At 52.3% G+C, this 23,900-nt stretch overlaps 1 protein-coding gene across 2 annotated transcripts in view; it reads right to left on the reverse strand.

Moving 5' to 3' along the window:
• Positions 1-23,900, reverse strand: part of DRD2 (dopamine receptor D2) — a 184,154-nt gene that overhangs the window by 3,411 nt on the left and 156,843 nt on the right. The window contains exons 2-6 of one of the 2 annotated variants that reach the window (XM_047071723.1): positions 8,258-8,573; positions 3,988-4,097; positions 2,861-2,997; positions 1,449-1,639; positions 449-535 (exon numbers count right to left, since the gene is read on the reverse strand). In XM_047071723.1, coding sequence (XP_046927679.1) covers positions 449-535; positions 1,449-1,639; positions 2,861-2,997; positions 3,988-4,097; positions 8,258-8,573 — 841 coding nt within the window. Of the gene's footprint in view, positions 1-448; positions 536-1,448; positions 1,640-2,860; positions 2,998-3,987; positions 4,098-8,257; positions 8,574-23,900 lie in introns of those variants that run through there. The other variant, XM_047071724.1, reaches the window with a different exon arrangement.

The following is a 23,900-nucleotide window of genomic DNA, read 5'->3' on the forward strand; positions in this document are numbered from 1 at the left end:
TGGGCTCAAATATGTGCTATCTCACTGTTTCGCCTCGGGTGAGTTACCTACCCTCTCTGAGCCTCTGTTTCCTCTTCCACAAAGTTAAAATCAATAAGCTCAATAAGACTTACCTCTCAGGGTCGCTGTGAGGATTTGATGAGACAGTAGGAACACGGTGGGTGTTCAGTGAATGGTAACAGCCACTCTTCTTATTTGAATTATGTTATTACGGCCAAGTCCTCTCTCCCAACCATTTTCTTGCGCTAGGGGTGCCTATCTGTGCCTTGCAGAATCGAGCCGTCTTGCTGCATGCCTGCTTGTGAGGTGTGCATGGTGAGTCTGGCCTCAGAGGCAAAGTGGGGGAGCCTGGGATGTGCGCTGCCGGTGGGGTTTCTGAGAATCACGGCAGCTGGGTTTCCCTAGGGGCGGAAGGACCTGGCTCTGGGTCCCTGACCTGAGCACTTACCACTCTCCTCCTGTTCACTGGGAAACTCCCATTGGACTTGATGATAACGGTGCAGAGTTTCATATCCTCGGGGTGAGTGCAGGTGCCCTGTGGAGTGAGCCAGTACACTGGTCATGACAGGCAGGCGGCTGGGGACAGACACCCAATGTGGGGTGGTCAGGCTGGGCACCGGGGCTCAGAGAAGGGCAGAGGAGGAGTTGGTCCTGTGAGGGGAAAAGGTGGGCAGGACGAGGGACAAACGGGCCCTGACTTTAATGGGGTACCTGTTAAGGGTCTGGCACATGCTAGACATATTCATATCCCTCTCACATTGAATCCTCAAGACCACGCTGAGAGGCTGGCATTATGACTCCCATTTAACAGATGAGGAAACCGAGGCTCAGAGAAGTTAAGCAACCTGCCCAAGGTCACTCAGCAAAAGAGGTGGCAGTGCCAGGCCTTGAGCCTGATGTGTCTAACCCCAAGATCCTGGTTCCTTCCAGGCCCACATACTGTCTTCCCATACAGGGAGGGCTGAGCAGAGGGGAGAATTCACAAGACATAAGGGGGAGGGAATGCAAGCAAGGTGGAGGAGAGGAGGAGGAAAGAGCGGGGAGGAAGGAGGAGGTGCACACAGAGGGGAGCACAGGGAGCATGGAAGGTAAAGGGGAGGGAGGAAAGCACAGAGGGAGGAAAGGCAGAGAGAGGGGCCACAGCAAGGAAGGACAAGTGATGGGAAAGGAAGGAGAGGAGAGGGTGCATTCAGACAAGGATCTCCAAGCAAAGACTTCTCCCAGATGGTGTCCACCACCTGCCCTGCCTCCATCCGGCTCCTGGAGATTCGGTCATCCCACGGAGGTCCACGCCTTCAGACTGTGCCCTGCCCAGGTCCAGGTCCGTGGAGCCCCCTCCAGCCTAAGCCCCGCCCCACTGCACTGCCCTGGGCCTCCACCTGCGCCTGGGCAAGCTCCCTTGATAATGGTGAGGTGTGGGCGTTGGAGGGGGTGGGGGATCTGGGGACCTTGAGCGGGGCCTTCAGGTTGGCCCTAAAAGCCCGGCTGCTGCGCTTCGTGTTGACCCGTTTGCGGCGCCTGCGGAGGACGATGTAGATCTTGATGTAGACCAGCAGGGTGACGATGAAGGGCACGTAGAAGGAGACGATGGAGGAGTACACCACGAACGCGGGGTTGGCGATTATGCACTCGTTCTGGTCTGGGGGGGGGGAAGGAGAGCCCAGAGGGGACGTCAGCATCCCACGGGGCCACAGCGCCACAAGAGACCTTTCCCTCCTCCGCCAGACTCCAGCAGCGAGGTCACAGAGAGTACGCCTAGGTGTCTAAGGCCACCCGGAAATGCTAGATGTAAATGAACGTGCACAGTAAACCAGAGATTTCAAATCACAACTGTGAGCAAAAAGCTAAGCTCTCATGGACTACTTCTGAGTTTTCCCATTAACATTCCCTCCTTATTTCATTATTAGTTTTATTGCCCGTGAACACATGAGTGGGGCCAGTGTGCTTGGAAAAAATAACAGAAGGAAATTATTGTCAAAGAGTAAACCCTTATTTTAACCCTTGCTGTATACATGGGGGCGGTCTACCACCTTTCAATTTTAGGGACAAGGTGACTTGGTCCTATTTGCTCAACCCTGTGTTCTGATGTGTTTCCAAGTTCCCTTCCTGGTCTAGAAGATGTCTGACTTCTATCTCAGGGCCTTTCCAGATTGATCTGAGCATATGCTCAGGGAATAAGCCTATTCCCCACGTCTTGGAATTCCTACAAGAGGTACTTTGCAAGGCTTCTTGGTGTCCTGCCCTGTAAGGGTCTCCAGAGGTGCACCTGCCTCACTGGAGCCTGCCTGATGAGAGAAAGCTCTCTGCCCACGCCGGCAGGCAGGCAGGCCAACACCTATTTCCTCTACGTCAGACACACAGGACAGGTGCAGTGGGCTAGCTTCTATTATTTCTACCTCTCCTGCTCCAGAGGACTCAGGTCTGTGCAGAGCTGGGCCAGCTTGGACTGCAGCCTCATTACCACAAACAGCATCACCGTGGGGTGGGGATGGGACCCCGTAGTCACCCCCCCCAATGTGTGCACATGCACGCACACACACACACACACGCAAACACATGCAGTTGGTGGGGCTGTCTGGCCTGTTTCGGTTGAATAAACAAAGTTGAAAATGGCCAGACATCCTCCTGAATCATTACCCCCACTCCTCACGCAACCCCATTATGCCTCAAGCTACTGTTCCTGTCCGGCCCATCCAGGTACAACTGAGAGTCAGGCTTGGCCGGGGAGACCCAGCCTGGTCTCAGCCTAGGCTGGCAAACAGGTCATCCCCCTAAGTCTGCGCCAGGGGCTCAGCTCTCTCGGGGTCCCATGCAGCGAAGGGGGGCAGCGGAACCCCAGGCAGACAGAGACAGGACTCACCTGTGTTGTTGAGTCCGAAGAGCAGTGGGCAGGAGATGGTAAAGGACAGGACCCAGACGATGGCGATCATGACAGTGACTCGGCGCTTGGAGCTGTAGCGGGTGTTGTAGAGCATGGGCATGGCCACGGCTGTGTACCTGCAAGGTCACAGGGCAGGGGACCCTGAGTCTGGGGTGCAGGCCCAGGAACTCATTCCACAGCAGGCACACACCAGAGACACCCCACACGTTGGGGAGTTCCAGTTGTCTGAAATTCCCTGAAGGCTGCCTGTCTACCCTAAATCACTCCTTTCTCCTGCCCCAGCTCAGACAGCAAGGGTAGTTGGTGATACTTTAGTGACTGACCGGCTACCATGTAATCCTGGGCCATATCTATTACTCCAGTGTCCCTACTTGGATTTTAAGGTTTTTGAGGGACCAGGGTCTGGGTCTTTGCACCTTTGAAACTGCACCCATGCTGTGCTCACAGAAAGTGGAAGCGTTTGTTGACGGATTGGTAGCCAGGCTCCTCGGAGAAAGAATTCAGCCCCATTCAGCAGAAAATAATAACGGTGGAAATCATTCGCCTCCTTGATCCAGCACTTCCCATATAGTAGCTCATTTCATCTTCCAAGAATCCTGCCAGGGGAGCCCAGCCAGGGGAGCCCGCGTGGCCTGCGTGTGCAAATCAGTGAAAGGCTCCAAGGGTATAGTTTAACAAAGTGAGCACAACCCGGACCCCCTTGGCCGTGTGCCTGCCCTGTGCTGGACAGGAAATGCACAACCGGACACTGTGGCCCCACCTGGACAGGGGTCATCATCCTTGATTTCTAGACAAGGTAGGGTTCTGAGAATGTGCACATTCTGCCCAAGGTCACTTAAGTAGGAAGCGATAGACCTAGGGCTGCCGTCAACATTGGGAACTTTCTCCTCTTTACCAGTCTCTGCTGGGTATCCTTGGTAGCATCTCCATCTGTACCATGGCCTCTTATGAGGTGGTCTGGACTCTCCCAGCCAGATCCACATGCACCTATATGCATGTGCACATACACATGTGCACACACACATGGACTCACAGGCACACAGCCTGCCTCTTCAGCCCGAAAGGCCAATGGCTTGGGTCCCCTCTCCCACCTTGGCTGGGCTCACCTGTCGATGCTGATGGCACATAGGTTCAGGATGCTTGCTGTGCACATCATGACGTCCAGAGTGACAAAGATGTCACAGTGAATCCTGCTGAATTTCCACTCACCCACCACCTGGGGACAAAGCACCATAAGGGGGGACGGAAGAGGGACGATGAGCTCAGGCCGCATAGTTTGGCTCTCCTGGGGCAGACTGGGCCACAGGCCCAGAGGGCAGCTGTGGGGGTCTTGCGGGTCTCCAGTTGGGGCCCGGGAGAGAAGTGGGGCAGCAAAGGGAAGCCATGCCCCTGGCTGTCTGAGGCACTTGTCCCTGCTCCCCTCCCCTGCTAGCCACATAGGGCCATTTTGTGCCAAAAACCGGACAGGAAGAATGATGACCAATTTACACCTCGTGCCTCAACTCTGAGCCTTCGTCTGTAAAACATCCGTGTGATCTACTTGCATCCCATTCTGCCAATGGAGAAACTGAGCCTCAGAAATGGGCAAGTGACTTGCCCAAGGCCATTCCGCTCAGCTTCTGATCCTGCCCTGATCCCAGGTTTCTGGGGAAGCCAGGCAGCTCCTTTGGGACCAGCATGGTGTGTGGCCCAGTCGGGGCCCAGCGAGTGTCCGTTAAGGACAACGGTGAGGACCATGGCTCTGAGACAAAGAAGACAGTTCTGCTCTTTGTCGCACCTGGAGAATTCAGGACGGAAAACCTGGGCTCAAGCTCTGGAAACACCAGGAGGGGGTGGGGAGGGGTGGCTGTACCCATAGATCCTTGTATGATGGAACTGAGGAGGCCCGCTCCTGCACCCCTCTCCCCCTTACACACACAGACACACACGCACACACACTCACTTTCCCGTACACCCATGCACATCCATACCACCCATTTAAACGCACAGGCACACACACTCACGCAGCGAGCTGGCCCAGGCAAATTTGGAAGTGTGGAACACCCTGACCCTGACCCTGAGACACATCCTAGGCCTCTACCAATAGGAGAAAAAGGAGCAGGAAAGCCCCCCTCCCAGGGCCTGGGGCAGGGTAGTTCCCATCCTGCTGTCATAGCACTGTCAGTCGTCAGGCTAATTGGAACATGCTCATTCCCAGAGCTGCCCCTTTTTTCTGCTCTGAGGCGTGAAACCAAATGCTGGCACCTAAGCTCGGTGACAGGAGCTATAGCCACTGATGTTGGACGTGAAGAAACAGCAGCTGGTCCCAGAAGACAGGAAGGAAGCTGCTCTAGGCTCACGTGAGCCTAGAGGCTCACGTGAGCCCACATCACAGCACAGGACTCCCCAAGATGGCAGGTCAGGTCTGGATTGGGGGGTGAGGAGCTCCGGGTATAAATAGAGTCTACCTGTAGGGCACTGCTAGGAGGGTCCCAGACCCACCTGGTCCACCCTCCACCTTGAGGCCCGCCCCCCCCAGACGAGTACTTCAGAGCTGTTTCTATGTCCCTAGGGATCCAGGTCTGAGCTACCAGGGCCTCTTCCTCTCTCTCCTTCCCTCTCCCCTGCCTTCCATCTTTCCTACAGACACTTATGAGCAACTTACTATGGACCAGACTCTGTCCTAGACTCTGGGGTACAGTGGTAAACAGTATTGGCATAGTCCTTGCCTTTAGGGAACTCTCAATCCCTACCCCTAAAGGCCTGTCTGGAGCACAGAAGGGAGGGCTTTCCTCCACAGGCCTGGGGGTAGCTGACTCAAAGACTCGAGAGAAATTTTTGGCAGCCATGTACATTGACGGGGGGTGACTGGGTGGCTCAGTCGGTTGGGCGTCCAACTTCAGCTCAGGTCATGATCTCACAGCTCGTGAGTTTGAGCCCCGTGTGGAGCTCTGTGCTGACAGCTCAGAACCTGGAGCCTGCTTCTGCTTCTGCTTCTGTGTCTCCCTCTTTCTCTGCCCCTAACCCACTCGCATTCTGTCTCTGTCTCTCCCAAAAATAAATAAACATTAAAAAAAATTAAAAAAAAGAAAAAGAGTAAAGCACATCCAATCCAATCTAGCACGCTAGACACGTGCTGACATGGCAGGCTATGAGAGGCACTAGTATTGCTGGGAAGGGAACAGGGTGGAAAATTCTGGACAACAAGAGCATCTCTTAGAAAGGAAAGAGTATATGGGCTGCAAGAACACTCTGACAGGATGTTGGGATAGGCTGAGACTCCCCTCGGGACAGGCTCTAAGGACAAAAAATGGCTGGGACAATAACCTGTAAGTCGAGCTCACTGTCCAGCTCTTGTTTTAAAGGGAAATAATGAGAAAGTTAGAGCACTACCCTCCATGATACTGTTCTCCACCCTGCCCCCCAAACCACTGCGCTTCCCCCTTAAAATAACGGTGAACTGGTTATGTTGAAAGTATCTGTTCACAGGACTTACAGATTCTCAGAAACCCCCAGTACAGCCTGTGTACAGATGTGGCTCTATCCTAGAGTGTCGGGGGAGAAGCTGCAGATCTGGAAGCCCAGAAGCCTTGTGGGCAGAGCATGCTTCACTATGGGTAGAGGGCGCCTTGCTGCCTGGGCACGGGGAGGGCCCTCGCTATGAGGACAGGTGCTGGATGTCTACCACCGTCACGTTCGTCTTCAGCACCACTGTCACAGCTGATTTCTACATCTTGCTCACTACAGTGTGCGGTACCATTCTGAGCCCTTTGCATATATTAACTAACTCATTAGATTCTAAAGCAATGCCACGAGATACATACTGTGATTATCTCCTTTATATGGATAAAGAAAGTGAGGCACAGAGAGGTTCTTTGCTCTGCCACTCGCCCCTCATTCTCCCCTGATGGTCTGAGGCCTGGGACCCTCCTTTGAGAGGGAGCAGGAAGGGTAGAGGCCTTAGGATTGAGAAGGGTTCCTCAGGGAGAGGCCCTCAGACAAGACGTGCTTGGACAGACTCACGGACGTGTGAGTCGTGGAGGAAGTGGACCCCTGGCCTGTGGCACCTGTAGATTTCATGTTATTTTGCTTGTTTCCTTCGGGGTTTTTCCTTCACATTCATTTTGGACATCCCAGCCTGTTGGGGCTGTGCTACAGAAAACCAGGGGTGTGTGATCCTGTGAGCATGATGAGAAAGCCCGGGGAGCCCCCGGGTGCGGAGACCAGGAGAGGGGCCACGCTGGGCCAGCCTCCTCTCCCCCACCTCAGCTCCCTCTTCTGGGTGTCGCCTCGGCTCAAGCCTACAAAATGGCATGTTTTCCTTTAAAAGTGGAAGCCGTACCCTCCCAGCCAGGGACTTGCCTCCATAGCACAGGTGTATCCCCCCTATCTTGCCCAGGACGGGAAGGTAAGTGCCCAATGATCGCAGTGACCTTAGTGCTGGCTCTTTCCTGACTGGCTGGTCACTTCCCAGACTCCACCCCAGAATCCTAGGCCGAGAGAGGGGCAGGATCCAGGACGCAAGACCCTAGACCCTCCCACGTCTGCCTGTTGGAAGTGGCTCCCCGGTTACTCCCCTTGCTGTGCGATCTGAGGACAGACAGCTTCTCAAAGCTTCTGTTTCCTCTTCTGTAAACTGAGAAGAAAAGTATCAACTCCCAGGATTAGCATGACTGTTTGCTGAGTCTGTGTCTGCGAAATGCCTGGCGAGGTGCCTGGACCACGGCAGGGGCCGCCCACTCTCTATTCGGAAGTGCAGAGCTGGGCCCCATCCTGGGCCGAGCCCTGGGTGACCATGTGGTCCTTCCCGAGCCAAGGGGCTGTGGCCCAGCCCACAGCGGACCCTGCCTGGAGGTCCCAGACATTGGTGCTAGACCGAACCGGGAAGAGGGGAGGCATAAGGAGCACACGGAGTAGCAGCTCCCACTTTCGAAGTGACAAGACAGAATGGGAAGCTTCGGGTCTGGATGCATGAACATCTCCCTTCCTTGAGGATCTTCCTCCATCACTCCCATTTGCAGCATGATCTAACCAACCAACCTGGGGCCAAGCCGAGTTCCAGCTGGGACCCGCCAGCTGCATGATGCCGGAGAAGTCACCGAATTTCTCTGACCACCTGGCTCACCACCTGTGAGATGGTGGTAGTCGTGGGGTGACCTCGCAGGGCTGGCCTGAGGGCTACACGGGAAAACGCCAGGGATAGAGGACTCGACCCTTAGTAAGCACTCTCCAACTGGCAGTTGGGACTGTGAAAGAGGCATTAAGCCCATTTCATAAGGGGAAAAACTGAGCCCGGAGTGGAGGGAGAGGCCAGGCCTGCTGAGAAGGCACCAGGCAATTCGTCGGGAAGTGCCTGGACTCCAGGCTCCCCTGCAGCGGAGGGGAGGGCAGACCTACCTCCAGGTAGACAACCCAGGGCATGACGAGCGTGGCCACCAGGAGGTCGGCCACGGCGAGGCTGACGATCAGGTAGTTGGTGGTGGTCTGCAGCGCCTTCTCGCGGGACACGGCCATGCAGACCAGCACGTTGCCGAAGACGATGACGAAGATGAGCAAGGTGAGAAGCGTGGCGTAGTAGTTGTAGTGAGGCTTTCCGGTCCTTCCTTCGGACCCGTTGAAGGGCCGGCTCCAGTTCTGGCTCTCCAGATCATCATCGTACCAGGACAGGTTCAGTGGATCCATCGGGGCAACGGGGCCACTGGGTGGCCGGGCTCTGGCCAGGAAAAACGGACACGGCGGGTGAGCAGGAGGACCTCCCAGAGCGTGCTGCCTCCCACGGAAAGCTCCGGAGCTACAGCCAACCACTGGCAGTTAGTAGACTTCTCCAGCCTCGGGATTTTCAGTTCTGTATTTTAACAATTTTCTTAAAACGCTGGGGCCTGCTGCCACTCTTCTGCTGGCAAGTTCTTGCAGATGGCAAGACAAATGAGCAATTATAATTTTTTTTAAAAAAGTATAATAAAATAAATGAACTTGAAAAGAGCTGATCATTCATTCATCTATTTATTCAACAAACACTTAGGAAGCACATCCCATGCACCACCTCCTGGAGACAAGTTAGTGAGGAGTTCCAGCTTCTAGGGGCAGGAACAGGAATACACATTCATTCCTTCTTGATTCTATAAATATTTATTGAGCACTGTTCTATGTGGTGCTAGAAATATGGGCTGGAACGAAATATACATGGTTCTCCAGCTCACATTCTAAATTTAAAAAAATTTAATGTTTGTTTTTGAGAGAGAGAGAGAGAGAGTCAGAGCATGAGTCGGGGAGCAGCAGAGAGAGAAAGGGAGACACAGAATCTAAAGCCCTTGCTCCAGGCTCCGGGCTGTCAGTACAAAGCCCGACACAGGGCTCGAACTCAAGAACCGTGAGATCATGACCTGAGCCGAAGTCAGAAGCTTAACCGACTGAGCCACCCGGGCGCCCTTACCCAGCTCACATTCTAAAAGAAACAACAGCCCATGAATCAAGCACTTGAATCTATAAGCAGCGGGCACTAGGAAATGGAATGCAGGAGGACCACAAAAGCTAGTTTAAGCATTGAAATAAGACTTTCCAGAGGAAGTGGCTTTTGACAGACAACCCTAAGTCATTAGGTGAAGAGCTGGGAGCCCAGGGAAGGGTCTAGACACAAGAAACAGCAGAAGCAAACGACAGAGCGAGACAGCAGACACCGGTGGAGGGCTGGAAGAGATTCATTCGGGGCAGCTGAAGCCCGTGAGCTGAACTGGGGAGGGTGCCAGTGCAAGATCCTAGAAGGCCTTCCAAGTCACGCTACATTTGAGCCTAAGGGCAGTGGGAACCACGTGATCAGAGGCGGAAGGTTCCAACCGCTGTTCAGAGGATGGAAGTGTGTGGCCAAGCAGGTGGCGGCACACCAGCTGGGAGGCTGTAGGAACCCGAGGAGGAGATGAGGAGTTTCTGCATTCCTGCCCTGAGAGCCTGAGAACTTCCTGAAAGAGGTGTCATCTGAGATGCGACCAAAGGAGGAAATAGCCAGGCAACAGAGTTTGGGAGACCTTGCAGCTAGAGAGAATACAACACAGTGCCAGACAACAAACAGTTCTGTTTGGCTAAAAATGTAGGGTGTGAAGTGGGGGCAAAAGAAACCGGGGGGCCAGTCATGGGCCAGATTCTGTCTCATAAGACTGGGAGCCCCTGAGGGCTTGGGTGCAGAGGAAGGACCACGGGGCTGGTGTTTTAGTAAAGTGGCTGCTGCAGCATAGGGAGGCCTTGGAGGAGGCCAGGCTATGGCTGTCATTTGGAAAAGGGAGGGTGGTTGTCCGAATGAAGGTGGCAGGGATGAGAAGAGAAGTGTTCAGAATCAGTGGCTGACCTGTGCTTCGGTATCCAATGGATAGATGTGGGATGGGAGAGGTGCCGGGGCAAGCAGAGAGAATAGGGGTAGAGGGAACAGCATTTCTGCCTTGGGCTTGGGGAGGCTGAGGAGCTGCTCACTGAGAGCAGGAAGCAGAGAGCCTGAGAGGCAGACTTGAGACGCATCAGGCATTGACGAGCTTGACAGCCTGTGTTTTGGTTGTGATTAGAACATAATGCACATATAATATAGCTGACTCTCCTGATAACAAAAGTGTTCCTATTTTACACGATGGAATCAAGCTTATCAGTACCTCAAAGCACTCTGCCCAAGGTGCCACGACATCCAGTTGCTGGGCTACCCAAAGGGATTTGAAGTCTACTAGTTTATGCCACTTGGGATGGTGGTACCACGTCCAGATCAGGGAGGAGGGCACGCCAGCCACAACAGGTCAGAAGGGACTGTGGAGAAGGGTCTGCCCCCCTCTACCCCCTCAACCTTATCTGACACATTTGCTCTGCCGGCCCCCAGCAGAGGAGTGTGGATGATGTCCCCACCACCCACCCCACCCCCCACCCCAGCACCACTACACCAGCCTGGAGTCTCTGGGGAAGCCAAAATGCCTAACTCCATGTAGGGTGACATGACATGACACCAGTGCAAAAATCTTCCAACTCGGAGGCACCGAGGCCCTGTGTCACACTGACGCTGCCCTCTGCAAAGGCATCGGCCCCTCTTCCCATTTGGAGCACACCCCGGGACAGCTATATGCACGTATCCATCAGGAACGGCAGCTGCTCCTGCCTCTTGTTTTCACACAAGATTGGGAGTCTGTTGAGCTTGTCAGGCATAAAGCAACGTGCCAAGCACTTTCGGGGGCCTGGAGATGTGGAGATCCACTCACTTCCCCCAGGGCTCCTGAAGGTTCTCTCTGCCCCACCTCTTACTTCCCTGGTCCCTCTCTGTAGGGCCAGTGGCCTCTGATGAAGACTGTACGGCTTCCCTTCTACCCCACCCCACCCCTTCTCTATACCCAACCAGACTTCTGTTTCTGTACAATCCTGCGCCTGCCTGTGATGTGGCTTCATATGCTTGTAGAGGATTTGATAGTTTTGTTTGATAGTTTTGTCCTCAAAACAACCTCCGAGGCCTGCAGCTATTATCCCCCCTCGACAAATGAGAAAAGTCTTTGGAAAACTTCCCTTCCCCTCCCGCTGCTTGCCCAGACCTGACACGGCCTCCAAAGAAAGGCTAGCTCAGAATCTTCCCGCTTCCTGCTCTCTGCTGGACCGCTTTCCCTTGGGGGTTCCACAGCATCATTCCTGAGTTCTATTCTGGAACGCACCCTCTCTGTGTATCTGTTCCCCCCCAACACCCCCCACTGGAGTGTAAGCATCTTAAGCATTACATCACATCTTGGTCATGCCTCATCTTCGTGGAATAAACAAATAAAAGAGCATACTCTCTTGTTCTCTGGGATCTGCAGGTCGTATGTTGCGTTGCTGAACTCAATCAAAGGCTCTGTGAGTCCGGCCGGGAAGAAAAGCCCTCCACCCTTGAGATGTAGCTATAAAGAGAGGCCACCACATTAACAAGTGACAAAAGAGAGAGGCAACCCAAGAGGACCACGGGCGTTGCATGTTGGATCCCCAGAAATAAGACCCTGAGGAGGACATTGGCCTGCAGGGAATTTACAGGGGGATGTTCTCAGAATGGAGGCTTGCAGAGAAGGGAGGAGGGAGGGCTGGACTGGGGAGAAGTTGGGCTGCCTGGCAGTCACATCAAAGGTCTCAGGTGACCTCAGAGAGCCCTCAGGGAGCCTGCAGAGCTGTCTCTCTCATAATGTCCTAGGGCGTGGACTGTCCCAGGGAGAAGGTGTGACCTGGAGAGAGACATCTCTCTTCAAGTGAGCATCTGCTAAGAGGGCGGACCCAGCTGGAACTGTCCGTTGTCAGCAGGCCCAGTAGTTGGGGGAGTGAGTTGGTCGTGCACAGGTGCTGGGGCCCACTCTACCACCAGGCGCTGCAGTGGATGCTCAGAAATCACAGAGGATATGTACATGGGCCTGGCTGGGGTGCTCCTGGAGGGCTTCCTGGAAGGGGAAGACTTTCATTCAGGACTTAAAATCATGAGAACAAGTAAGATGGCAAACGTGAGCATTTCCAGTCAGGACAGGGTCAGAGGTGAGCACTCATTCCTCTGTGTGCTGGTTACTCTGCAGGACAGGAGTGAGTCCCTTCACCTACAGCGGGGAAGGCTTCATGCATTTAATTTTCTAATCAAGCATTTATTCTATATCTTGGTTTTTTGCTGAAACAAATGCATTACAGAAAGAATGGGAAAGCCTGGAAAATGCCTAGATGCCTGTAGACCCTATTAATATCTTGGAGCAGGATTTTCTTCCAACCCCTGGAGCCAGTTCCATCCCTACCGTGTCCTCAGCACCCTTCCTGCCTGGGACCGACATCTGTCACAAGCAGGGGCTGTCTGAATCACTCTCACACCACACCAAGCAGAGCAGAAATTCAGACATCAGCAAATCTAGCCCTTTTGATGACGCACTCTACCATGAGAGATACTAGTAGAAGATAGGGCTGAGGACCAAAACACCTGGGTTCAAATCCCAACTCCACCTTTATTTGCTCCAAGGTCTCGGCCAGATTACGTGGCTTTCCTGAGCCTCGGTTTTCCCATCTGCAAACTGGGGATTAGCAATTACTGTTGTGAGGATTAAGTACAATGATACATGAGTGGCCTGCACAGGTAAACTCTCAAGGAATGTGAGCTTTAAAAATCAAACCAAGAGCAATCCCTATCAGAATAACACCAACATTCTTCACAGAGCTAGAACAAACAATCCTAAAATTGTATGGAACCAGAAAAGACCCCAAATAGCCAAAGCAGTCTTGAAAAAGAAAACTAAGCTGGAGGCATCACAATCCTGGACTTCAAGACATATTACAAAGCTGTAATCATCAAACAGTATGGTACTGGCACAAAAACACTCAGATCAATGGTACAGGATAGAGAACGCAATAATGGACCCACAAATATATGGCCAACTAATCTTTGACAAAAGCTGGAAAGAATATCCGATGGAATAAAGACAGTGTCTTCAGCAAGTGGTGCTGGGAAAACTCGACAACGACGTGCAGAAGAATGAACCTGGACCACTTTCTTACACCATTCACAAAAGTAGACTCAAAATGGATGAAAGACCTAAATGTGAGACAGGAAGCCATCAAAATCCTCAAGGAGAAAGCAGGAAAAAACTCTTTGACCTTGGCCACAGCAACTTCTTATTCAACACATCTCCGGAGGCAAGGGAAACAAAAGCAAAATGAACTATTAGGACATCATCAAAATAAAAAGCTTCTGCACAGTGAAGGAAACAATGAGCAAAACTAAAAGGCAACCAACAGAGTGGGAGAAGATATTTGCAAATGACATATCAGATAAAGGGTTAGTATCCAAAATCCATAAAGAATTTATCAAACTCAACACCCAAAAAACAAATAATCCAGTGAAGAAATGGGCAAAAAGACATGAATAGACACTTCTCCAAAGAAGACATCCAGATGGCCAACCGACACATGAAAAAATGCTCCCATCATCAGGGAAGTACAAATCAAAACCACAATGAGATACCACCTCACACCTGTCAGAATGGCTAACATCAACAACTCAGGCAACAACAGATGTTGGCGAGGATGTGGAGAAAGAGGATCTCTCTGGCACTGCTGGTGGGAATGCAAACTGGTACAGCCTCTCTGGAAAACAGTATGGAGGTTCCTCAAAAAATTGAAAATAGAACTACCCTATGACCCAGCAATTGCACTACTAGGTGTTTATCCAAGGGATACAGGTATGCTGTTTTTAAGGGGCTTGTGCACCCCCATGTTTATAGCAGCACTATAGACAATAGCCAAAGTATGGAAAGAGCCCAAAATGTCCATTGATGGATGAATGGATAAAGAAGATATGGTATGTACACACACACACACACACACACACACAATGGAGTATTACTTGACAATCAAAAAGAATGAAATCTTGCCATTTGCAACTACGTGGATGGAACTGGAGGGTCTTATGCTAAGTGAAATTCATCAGTCAGAGAAAGACGAATATCATATGACTTGAATCATATGAGAAATTTAAGATGCAAAACAGATGAACACAACGGAAGGGAAGCAAAAATAATATGAAAGCAGGGAGGAGGACAAAATACAAGAGACTCTTAAATATAGAGAACAAACTGAGGGTTGCTGGAGGGGTCGTGGGAGGAGGGATGGGCTAAATGGGTAAGGGGCATTGAGGAATCTACTCCTGAAATCATTGCTGCACTATATGCTAACTAACTTGGATGTAAATTAAAAACAAATAAATTAAAAATTAACAATAATTAAAAATAAATCAAACCAACCAAAGGAATTAAAAGAAACAAGCACTCAGACAACGAGCCTGAGGCTCCTGGGGGTGAAGCAACCGTACTGTCCAAATGCAGCCCATTAGGGTCAGGGGATGCCCTGGGCTCCAGCTGTTACACAGTGCTGCCTCCTATGGCTCCTCCTTGCAAAGTGGGGGATGGAGATGAAGGGAGAGGGGTTCCAAGGTGCAGCAAACAACCCCTGGAAGGGAGTGAAGGAAAATAAAGTCAAAGTATTCCTGAGCCACGGTTGCAGGACAAATCTGAGCAAGCCTTGGGATGACATAGCAGCTGGCCTGGAAGATCCAGGTCTCCCAGCCCACCTGCTATCGCCCGTGATTCCAACTGCCGTATTTCCTAGGCTCTAAGATAGAATTGAATGTAACATGCGCCATTGTTTTACGTACCACTAGGAAAGAAAAAAAATGCCATCAAACTCCAATACAGCTCTAAGACAGGGCCAACTGCAAAATGCATGCTGAGTTCAGAAACATTAAAATGTGTGTAAGCGAAGGTGGGAGGTGTGCATCTTAGCAAGGTTAAAATACAGGGTCCTCCTGGCATTTCTCTGCTGGCACATTCTCAGGATGCCTGCGGAAACCCGTCAGTCCCCAGGCAGCCTGCCTGCAGCAGCGCCAGCCCCATCCCTTCCCTTCTCCTTTTCCTTCTGCCCAGGGCTCCAAGTGGTGTCCCAGAGGAAGGCACAAAGGGCCAGACTGTGGTCTTTCTCACTCCAGGGGCCCCCAGAGGGCACCTCAAATGCCTGCCCTTGCCCTGTGCTCAAGCCTCTCCATCCAAGTCAGAGTTTTTGCTTTTGTGGGGAGAAGAGGCTCCAGGTATTCCGGCCTGGTCCTGGCTCCAGAGAAGCCAGGTGAGGTCAGTGCCCACTCTGTGGCTCCCGGAGGTGGGAAATGCCAAGCTCAATATCAATTGGCACCTAGGATTTTCCAGGGTGGTCCAAATGTCTTGTTCTTCTTTAAAAAGGGGATGGGGATGCCTGGGTGGCTTAGTCGGTTGAATGTCCAACTCTTTATATATATATATATATATATATATATATATATATGTATATATATATATATATATAATTTTTTAATATCTATTTATCTTTGAGAGAGAGAGAGAGAGAATGTGTGTGAGTGGGTGAGGGGCAGAGAGACAGGGAGACACAGAATCTGAAGCAGGTTCCAGGCTCCGAGCTGTCAGCATGGAGCCCGATGCAGAGCTCGAAATCACACACTGTGAGATCATGTCCTGAGTGAAGTCAGGTGCTTAACCTACTGAGCCATCCAGGTGCCCCAAGTGTCCAACTCTTAATTTCAGCTCAGGTCATGATCCTGGGGTTGTAAGATCAAGCCCCATGCATTAGCTCTGCACTGAATGTGCTTAAGATTCTCTTTTTCTCTCTCTCTCTCTTTGCCCTTCTCCCCCATTCATGCTCTCTCTCTCTCAAAATAAAAAAAATAAAATAAAATAAAATAAAATAAAATAAAATAAAATAAAATAAAAATAAAAATAAAAATAAAAATAAAAATAAAATAGGAGCGCCTGGGTGGCTCAGTCGGTTGAACATAGGACTTCAGCTCAGGTCATGATCTCACAGTTTGTGAGTTTGAGCCCCATGTTGGGCTCTGTCCTGACAGCTCACAGCCTGGAGCCTGCTTTGGATTCTGTGTGTGTGTGTGTATGTGTGTGTGTGTGTGTGTGTGTGTCTGCCCCTCCCCAACTTGTGTTCTGTCTCTCTCTCTCAAAAATAAATAAACAAGAAAAAAATTTTAATAAAAAAATAAATAAAACAAAATAAAATAATAAAAAGGGGATGGCTAAAGGTATAACCCCAGGAAAATTATTCTTATAAGACTTTTCAGGTAAATAAGTTCCATATTATGTTTAAAACTTTCTGTTGTCAGAACAAGAATATCGATTTGGAGTCATGAAAATATGATCGCCTCGCTCACCAACCTCCATACGCCGCCTCCATCCTCCTCTGGGAGGCTCCCGCCTCATGTGTAAGATCTCCAAAACAGTCCCCAGTCAAGGAGCATTTAGTGAGCACCAAATACATACATGGTCACTGTCAATACTTAGCTACTTAGTCCTGTCTCCTGGAGCAGGGATGGATGACTTAACCCTACTGCTACGGACTGAGTTGTGTGCCTCTCAGATGCCTATGTGGACGCCATAACCCCCAAGGTGATGGTATTTGCAGATGGGGCCTTGGTATTTGGAGATGGGGTCTAGATACCATGAGGACAGGGTCCATATCGGAAGAGACACCCCAGGCTGCCCCTCCTCATGCCGTGTGAACACTCAGCGAGAAGGCAGCCATCTGTAAAGCCGGGAAGAGAGCTCTCACCAGAACCCAACCCAAGCTGGCATCTTGATCTCAGACTCCCAGGGTCCAGAACTATGAGAAAATTAATTTCTGCTGTTTAACCCCCCCAGTCTTCGGTACTTTGCTAAGGCAGCCTGAGCTGACAAAGACACCTGCAGAAGGAGAGGCTGCCACTCCCCCAGAGCGTCACCCTCATCTTCCCTGTGTGGCAAGGGGGGACGACCGCAGCTCCCTGCCCTCCCCAGCAGATGCTGACAGACGAGGCGCCTGTGTGCTCTGGGGCCTCCTAGGCTTTCTGTTCTCAGCTGCCCTGGTGTGTGGGAAAGAGGAGGGAGCCCGGAGCATGGGGGAGTCCACAGTGTGGGCGGCCCGCAGGCCTCGGGCCAAGCCTGACCCACATCTGTCTCTAGCCCCCATTGCCCTGCCTCAGCTCAGAAGGGCAACGGTCTACTGGAAGATCTTCCAGATTCGCCCACCCTGGTGGTCAGTTCTCCTTAGCATCCAGACTGCTGTGATGGTTACTGTCTTCAGAGCCTATATAGCAGACCTTCCTAACGAGATATCTGGAGTGAATCGAGGTGTATGGGGTTATCAGGGCAAGAGGACCATGAAGCGGTCATTTCCAGCCTCCAGGGCTCCGCCACTTACCCTTTGGGCTTTACATATGTTACCACTGTCTGTTTGTGCCTTCATTTGAAAATTAGCTAGCTGTCTGGTTGAGGAATGTAGTTAGAGCCCAGATAGCTGGGGCCGAGCTGGCCCAAGAGTCTGCCCCTGGCAGTCCACGGACTCCCACCACCTGCTGCACTGGGGCAGGGGAGTAGAGTAGAGGGTGAAGGCTGTGGAAGGGAGGCTCCACAGCCTGCAGATACAAACTGCTTCTCGCAAGTACGTTTTGGAAGAAGAAAACTGCTTTAAAATTCCACAGTTCAAGGCTGACCCCCCCAAACTGACCTTTCGTCTGAGGAAGAACTTGGGGGCTTACAGTTGCCCTTGGTCCCCAGCCTGGTGGGGTAACCCGGGACCCTGGGGGCAAGTTGATTGGTCTGGGAGGAGAGAGGAGAGGGTTCTGTCCTCTCTCTAGATTGAGTCCTTTCACCAGCAAAACCTGGGGGCTCTGGGCCCAGAAATGAGGCCTAAGGAAACTTTGGTGCAGAATAAACTCAAGCAACCCGGTTCCAGGGCGCTGCCTCCCCAGAAAGTTTGGCATTTGAAGGAGTCAAATTGTCTAATTAAAATTTAACAATCCCTTATCAGGCTCGATGGCGGGTGAGACACTGCTGTCTTAAACACATCATTTTCCCTCTTTTCTGAAACTTGAAGCATTTCAATGAAAAAGGAGGGGTGGGGGGGGTGCTTTGCATTTGCATTTCAAAAGCAGCTTGCCTGAGCGACTGGAACTGGAGGGGAATTGGGAGTGAGTGGGTAAGGGGTTCCTCCTCCTCCAGATGCAGTTCCAGCCACCCCCTGCTCCTCTGCAGGAAGGTCCAGACCAAGACTTGGGGGTGGGCACGTCCCCTGGGCCTCCTGCATCTCCTCCTACTCCAAAGGGAAACCAGAACAGTCTTTAACTAATGCCCTCACTTACTGGGCCCAGGAGGGCAGTCTCAGCAGGCGGCAGAGGAACCAGGGCCTTGGATTCCCAGGGCCCTAGGCCAGGCAGCCCCAAGGAGAGCCTTCTGGGCCCTGGTCTTCCATGGCCAGGCATGAGGAGGGAGGGCCAGCAAAGTGATGGATGCTGTCATCTCCAGGCAGGCCCAGATCTGAAGGGAGAGCTGGGTCTGGCTCAGCTGCCAAGAGTCATTCTCGAGGGAAGAAATGTCCATTGTTTTGCCCCATCCTCCCCTCCTGGGCCCAGGTAAGGTCCTGTACCTATAAATTCCTAGGGTTCAGGCCTGAGGCGGAGTACCTATTCCCTCCTGGACTCCCTCCACTGCTCAGGACCTGGGGGCAGCTGTAGGGGACCAGGTTTGGACAAAGTGACCTAGATTATCTGGGAAACCAGCCCTCCAGGGGCCTGAGAGGGTGAGTAGGCCACACACTGACACCACCCACTCTGTTCCCCCTCCAGATCTGGAAACTTCCCTAGTCCAACCCAGAATTCTGCAGGGACAGTGAGGGAGCAAAGCATGGGCTAAGCAGCCACTTGGCAATAGGGCTTCGATCTGTTGATCTGTGGAAAAAAATTTCCCAGGTCTCCTTAGAAAGTGTGCAACAGCTTGGAGGAATCTCTTCATTCTTGTTCTCTGGCTGTGTCTGGAACTGCCTCACAGGAGCCAGGCGGGGGGCACAGTCCTAAGAATCATCAGTGGGAGTCAAGTCCCAGCAGCACCCAGGAACCTCCCCACTGCTCCCTAGAGCTGAACCTGGCCAGGCAGCCTGTTGCCTCCTACCTCACAGCAAAGAGAAGCTGGCCTCCGGTGCTCACTCAACTTTCCGTCACCAAGGCCACAAAGCCACCAGCAGCATAGGTACCACCTGTTCCCCGTTCCTGGCTTTCAGTGTCCCAACCCCTAACCAGGCCCAGTCCTTCCACAGAGGCTCAAGACCCCAGAGTCCCAGCCGACCCCCTCCTCCCCCTCCCCATTCTGGACAATCCCTTCTCCAGGGAATCGTCTCTGAGGCTCCAGCTCAGAGCCATCCTCTCTCGTACGACGCTCACAGCACACGTGTTCCTTGGTGGCACTCATCACCGTATAATTAAGTCACTTATCTAATTATTTGTTTAATGTCTGTTCTTGCCAGCCTGTGAGCTCCACCAGTGTAAGGATCACACTTATCTTGTCTCTTCACGGTCTTCTCACTTTCCAGCATGGTGGCAGCCATACTGAGCACTCGGTAAATGTTTGAGAGGCATCCGTGGGATCTGGTACCTCACCCCAGTGTGAAGGAGCTGGTTTTTTCTAGTCCCTGATGGTTGCTTCTCCCCTGGATCCTTCTCGAGGAGTACCAGTAGCCTCCCCTAGACTCCTTCTCTGGCCCTTTGGGTCTGGGTCACGGCGGCAGCTGGCATGGGTTGCCCAGCTGGCTGGGGTCCGTTCAGGGTGTGCCATCACCGGGGCACACAGGGTTACAAGCCATTGAAAGAAAAAGAGAATGCACGTGTGTAAAGGCAAGTGTAGGTGTGTGGGGAGGTGGGGAGATAACGCGAATTCTGTGGGAAGGGATACACACAGCTGGTGGGGTGACTTCTGGGCTCCCAGAAGGCCTGGTGGGAGGCGGGGCAGGGGTTTGCAGTGTCTATATTAGCACCCCACGGTGGGGGTGAAGTCCCAGCAGGCCAAGGTGACCGGAGCCATTTCTCACACAGCACTAACCAGAGGCCGTAAAACATCCCTAGGGAGCACGTTGCATGTAGCTGAGATTCACAGCTCACCCAAGGAGCTGTAGGGGGGTCCCGGGGAGAGGCTGGAGCACACACAGCTCCTCAGCTGTGGGAAGGGGCCCCTGCGTGGGAACCTTCTCCAACAGTAGAAAGAGACCAGCGCTGAGCGTGACTGGGGCCTCCCTACCCCTCATGCTCTCATCCTGGATGTCCACTCTGCATTTCTTCTTCTTCCCAAGGTGGCCAGGTGCCCCGGGTCTGCCCAGGGGTCACTGGGAGTGTGGAATGCCCTGAGAGGCTGGGACAGAGGAGGACATCAGGGCTTTGAGACCTCTCCCAGGTTCACTCAGGGCTGGGCCCAGGGCCCCGAGGTCTATGGTAGGGTGAGGCAGGCAAAGGTCTGGAAAGACCCAGTGCATGCAGGAAGGGCTTCTGCCTGACAGTCCCATCCCTGTGCATTTTGAAGGCTCCGTAAAAATGTCTCCTCAAAAACTGTCAAAGTGTCACAAATTAATTAACTGTTAGCTGGGAGTGACTCAGTGTGGGGAGGGGGTGGGGAGAGAACACTCCAGTAATGCTAAGCGGGTGGTGGTGGTACTGTTCTCTGCGTGCGTGCGTGTCCTGCCTTTTGATTAAAAATCCTCGCAGCTCAACGCTGCGCCAGGGCCGGGGCGGATCACTGGGGCCGCGCACGTGCCGAGCAGAAAACTGGCAGGTGGGAAGCAGGGCGGAGGGCGTGGGGCCCGGGGGCCCCCTCCCCGAGGGAGGGAACACAGTGTGGAGAACGAAGCCTCTAGAAATTGTTCAAATCTAAATTCAGAAGGGAGCCCACAGGCTGGCACTGTGTCTTTTTTTTTTTTTCTCCCTTCTTTCTCTCTTCCTCCCTTTGCAAGTCCTCCCGCCCCCGCCCCCAACACCAGACGACACGAATTGGGAAGTTGAGCTTGCCCTGAGGGCTGGGTCACAGAGCCCAGGGGGCAGGTATGCGCTTAGCCAGACTCACCAGCAGGAGCCTGAGAGGAGGGAGGGCAGGTCTCAGACCAGCCTTCTTGACCTTTACTTTAATTTCAGGAAAGAATTGAGAAAACATGCTCTTGAAAGCCAAGAGGGAGACAAATCCTGGCCCTTATTGCTCTGGAAGAAGGAAAAACAGTCCTTGCTCTTTGGCAGAAAATTGCTTTGCTTTATGAAAAGACACCCCTGTTCACGAAAACAAAGAGTGGGTGCATCCAAATAGCAGCTGACCTCCACCATCACGCTGCTGGGAAGCCTGGGGAAGCCCCTCTCCCCATGTCCCCCATCCTTCCACAGCTGGCTGGCCCTGGGGACGGTGGGGACACTTCTTTTCCACAAAGGAGAAAGGAGCCCTTTCCTAAATGGGGGGCGAAGGAGCGGGGGCAGCAAGATTTCACTTGCACAAATACCTACTTCGTGTCTGTACCTCAAAGGCAAATTGAAGGGATGCAATTAGCAAAATCCAGCTTGTGGAAAATGTGATAAAAGAAACTCGAAAGCCGGATTGGCCAATTATAATGTGGGGAACTTAGGTGCATCCTGATTCAAAGAAACCAATTGTTAAAGATCCTTGACATTCAGGAGACAATTGAAAATTTGAAGAGTAGATGTGGACGCTATTCGGGAATTACTGCTAACACTTTCTAGGCGTGGCAGTAGCATTCTGCTTAGTTTTTGTAGACTCCTTATCCTGTAGGGATACACACTGAAACATTCGCTGATGAAAGTGTATGATGTCCGCGATTGATGTGAAAAGAAGAGGGAATGACAAATGGAACAGCTATTATTCTATGCTAGTCGCTGTGTGAAGCGCTGTGCACGTTATCATTTCACTTCATCTGCACAACAGCCTATGAGATTCGATATTATTTCCGTGTCTCGGATGAAGAAACAGGCACAGAGAGGGTGAGTAACTGACCCAAGTTCACCCAAGTGGGTCATGAACACAGACTCCAGAACCCAGACTCTTCCTTCTGTGAGTTGAGTCTGGGGCAACGTGGCCCTGAGAGTGGGAGGGGGGAGATCTTCAGCTCGAGATCCCGGATGCACCTATAGGACGGGGACCTTCATCTTAGCTGCACACAGGGTTCCTTCAAGGGCATGTCCAGGGTCGCACCCCAGCCGGCTGTCAGGTCTCAGACTGGCATCTGCAGGGCCCCACACGAACCACTCACAGCCTGATAAACAGGGAGGTGGAGGTCCAGGCCACACGCAAGTTTCCTCAGAGTCCTGAGTGCCCTCAGTCAATGACGTCGTCCAGAAAATGACACTCTGGGAGTGAGTCTCCAGGGCATCAGCCTGCTCAGTGAAGTGAGCCCTGAGGGGGACAGGACGTGCTAAACTCCAGGTAGAGCAGAGCAGTGTGGCCGAGAACAGGGGTCAGCTCAGGGGCTGCCTCTGGGTTCACACCTTCAGGCCAGTCCAACTCCACCTCCTCCGGCTCCTCCCTTGTGTTTCCTTTCATTCAATGGGGTGTGGAGCCACCAACGGGGACAGCATCCTGCCCTCCTTGGACTCCTGGCGTCTCACTCAGAGGAAGGGCACCATGGGCAGAGCCACAGAAAGGAGCAGAGAGGCACCTTCCCTGCCACAGTGACAGGCTGCTGTCCCAGACAGAGGCCCTAACTTTCTCTCCCACACGACGGAAGTAGGCGGGAAGGACAGCCACAGCAGTGGGCTCTGCCTACCCTTCCCCCATCCCATCCCCATCCCCACATTGGAGGCTTTTCCAAGCAGCAATGACCAGAATACAAGGAGGAATAGCTTCCTTCTCTCCCAGGATTAAAGAAAAGGAGCCAATGCAGCCTGCTATTTTTTTTTTTAATCAGACAGGCAGACAAATCTGGCTTTCAGTCTGACCCCCCCAATACTTGCTAGCAGTGTGGCCTTGATAATGCAATCACTCTGAACCTTTGTCTTCTCACCTGCAAAATGGATGCAATGACTGCTGCCTCACTAGAGTGGCTGGGAAATTAATTAAGAAAATGCAAATGAAGGGGCCAGTAAGTGGTAGATGCTTAATAAATGGCAGCTAATATCATTAAGACTGCAGCCTTAGGCGGGGCGCTTCGGTGGCTCAGTTGGTTAAGCATCCGACTTCAGCCCAGGTCACGATCTCACGGCTCGTGAGTTTGAGCCCTGCATTGGGCCCTGTGCTGACAGCTCAGAGCCGGGAGCCTGCTTTATATTCTGTGTCTCCCTCTCTCTCTGCCTCTACCCCACTCACTCTCTCTCTCTCTCTCAAAAATAATTAAACATTAAAAAAAAATTTTTTTTTTTTTTTTAATAGACTGCAACAGTAGGATTCAGCTGCAGTTGCCAAAGAGGGAGGGCTGAGCTATGTGAAGGCCCAGACCACACACCGGGGCAGTGATGAGGGGCCCCAGGGGGAAAAGACCCCAATTTCTCTGTGGCCCCCGACACTCTGAAAATCTGGAGACTCCAGCCATACCCAACATGAAGCTCCCACCCACCAGCCCTGAGATAAAATGTCGGGGGTGCCTGGCAGGCAACTTTGGGTAAAGTCTTCTCAGCATGTGCCATGTGGATTTACAGCAACTTTGACCCTCCCCTCTGAACCTCTGAGAAGACAGTGCCTACTTGACCTTCCTGGTA

Source organism: Lynx rufus, unplaced genomic scaffold (assembly GCF_022079265.1).
Source record: "Lynx rufus isolate CCGP_SWC_20201006 ecotype Redwood Valley unplaced genomic scaffold, mLynRuf1.p SCAF_9, whole genome shotgun sequence".
Lineage (NCBI taxonomy): Eukaryota > Metazoa > Chordata > Mammalia > Carnivora > Felidae > Lynx > Lynx rufus.